Source organism: Merops nubicus, unplaced genomic scaffold (genome assembly GCF_000691845.1).
Source record: "Merops nubicus isolate BGI_N331 unplaced genomic scaffold, ASM69184v1 scaffold26910, whole genome shotgun sequence".
In the NCBI taxonomy this organism is placed as follows: Eukaryota; Metazoa; Chordata; class Aves; order Coraciiformes; family Meropidae; genus Merops; species Merops nubicus.
This window is the reverse complement of record NW_008583908.1, coordinates 6163-6544: the sequence shown is the minus strand read 5'-3', so window position 1 is coordinate 6544 and position 382 is coordinate 6163. Positions and strand designations below refer to the sequence as shown.

The 382-nt window shown below is 57.3% G+C and overlaps 1 protein-coding gene across 1 annotated transcript in view; it reads left to right on the top strand.

Moving 5' to 3' along the window:
• The window catches only part of LOC103775157 (chromaffin granule amine transporter-like), a gene marked incomplete at its 5' end in the record, with an annotated part of 7084 nt that overhangs the window by 808 nt on the left and 5894 nt on the right, over positions 1–382 (top strand). Inside the window, 2 exons of the mRNA XM_008942604.1 lie at positions 15–73; positions 333–382. The exon at positions 333–382 is cut by the window's right edge and continues 7 nt beyond it. Of these exons, the coding sequence (XP_008940852.1) occupies positions 15–73; positions 333–382 (109 nt within the window). The remainder of the gene's footprint in view (positions 1–14; positions 74–332) is intronic.

The following is a 382-nucleotide window of genomic DNA, read 5'->3' as shown; positions in this document are numbered from 1 at the left end:
CTTTCCCTTTCCAGGATAGGATACCACATCCCCATGTTCATTGGATTCACCATCATGTTCCTCTCCACAGTCAGTGAGTATTGTCCCTCCATCTGCCCTTCAGTCACAGCAGCACAGGACTAAATACTTTGGTCTGTGCCTGCCCCGTGGTCCCCGTGCAGGAGAAAGGAGAGAGAGCAGAGGAACTGGTCTCCAAAATCAGTGGCAAGAAAGGGCGAGTGGCACCCAGCACCCTCCAGCACCCGAGCTGGGGCAAGCTGAGGGTGCTCTGACCCTCTGCAGGCTGCTAGTGCTCAGTCCTGCCTGATGCCATCTCTCTCCCTCCCCCGCAGTGTTTGCTTTCTCAGGCACCTACACGCTGCTGTTCCTCGCCCGAGCCCTG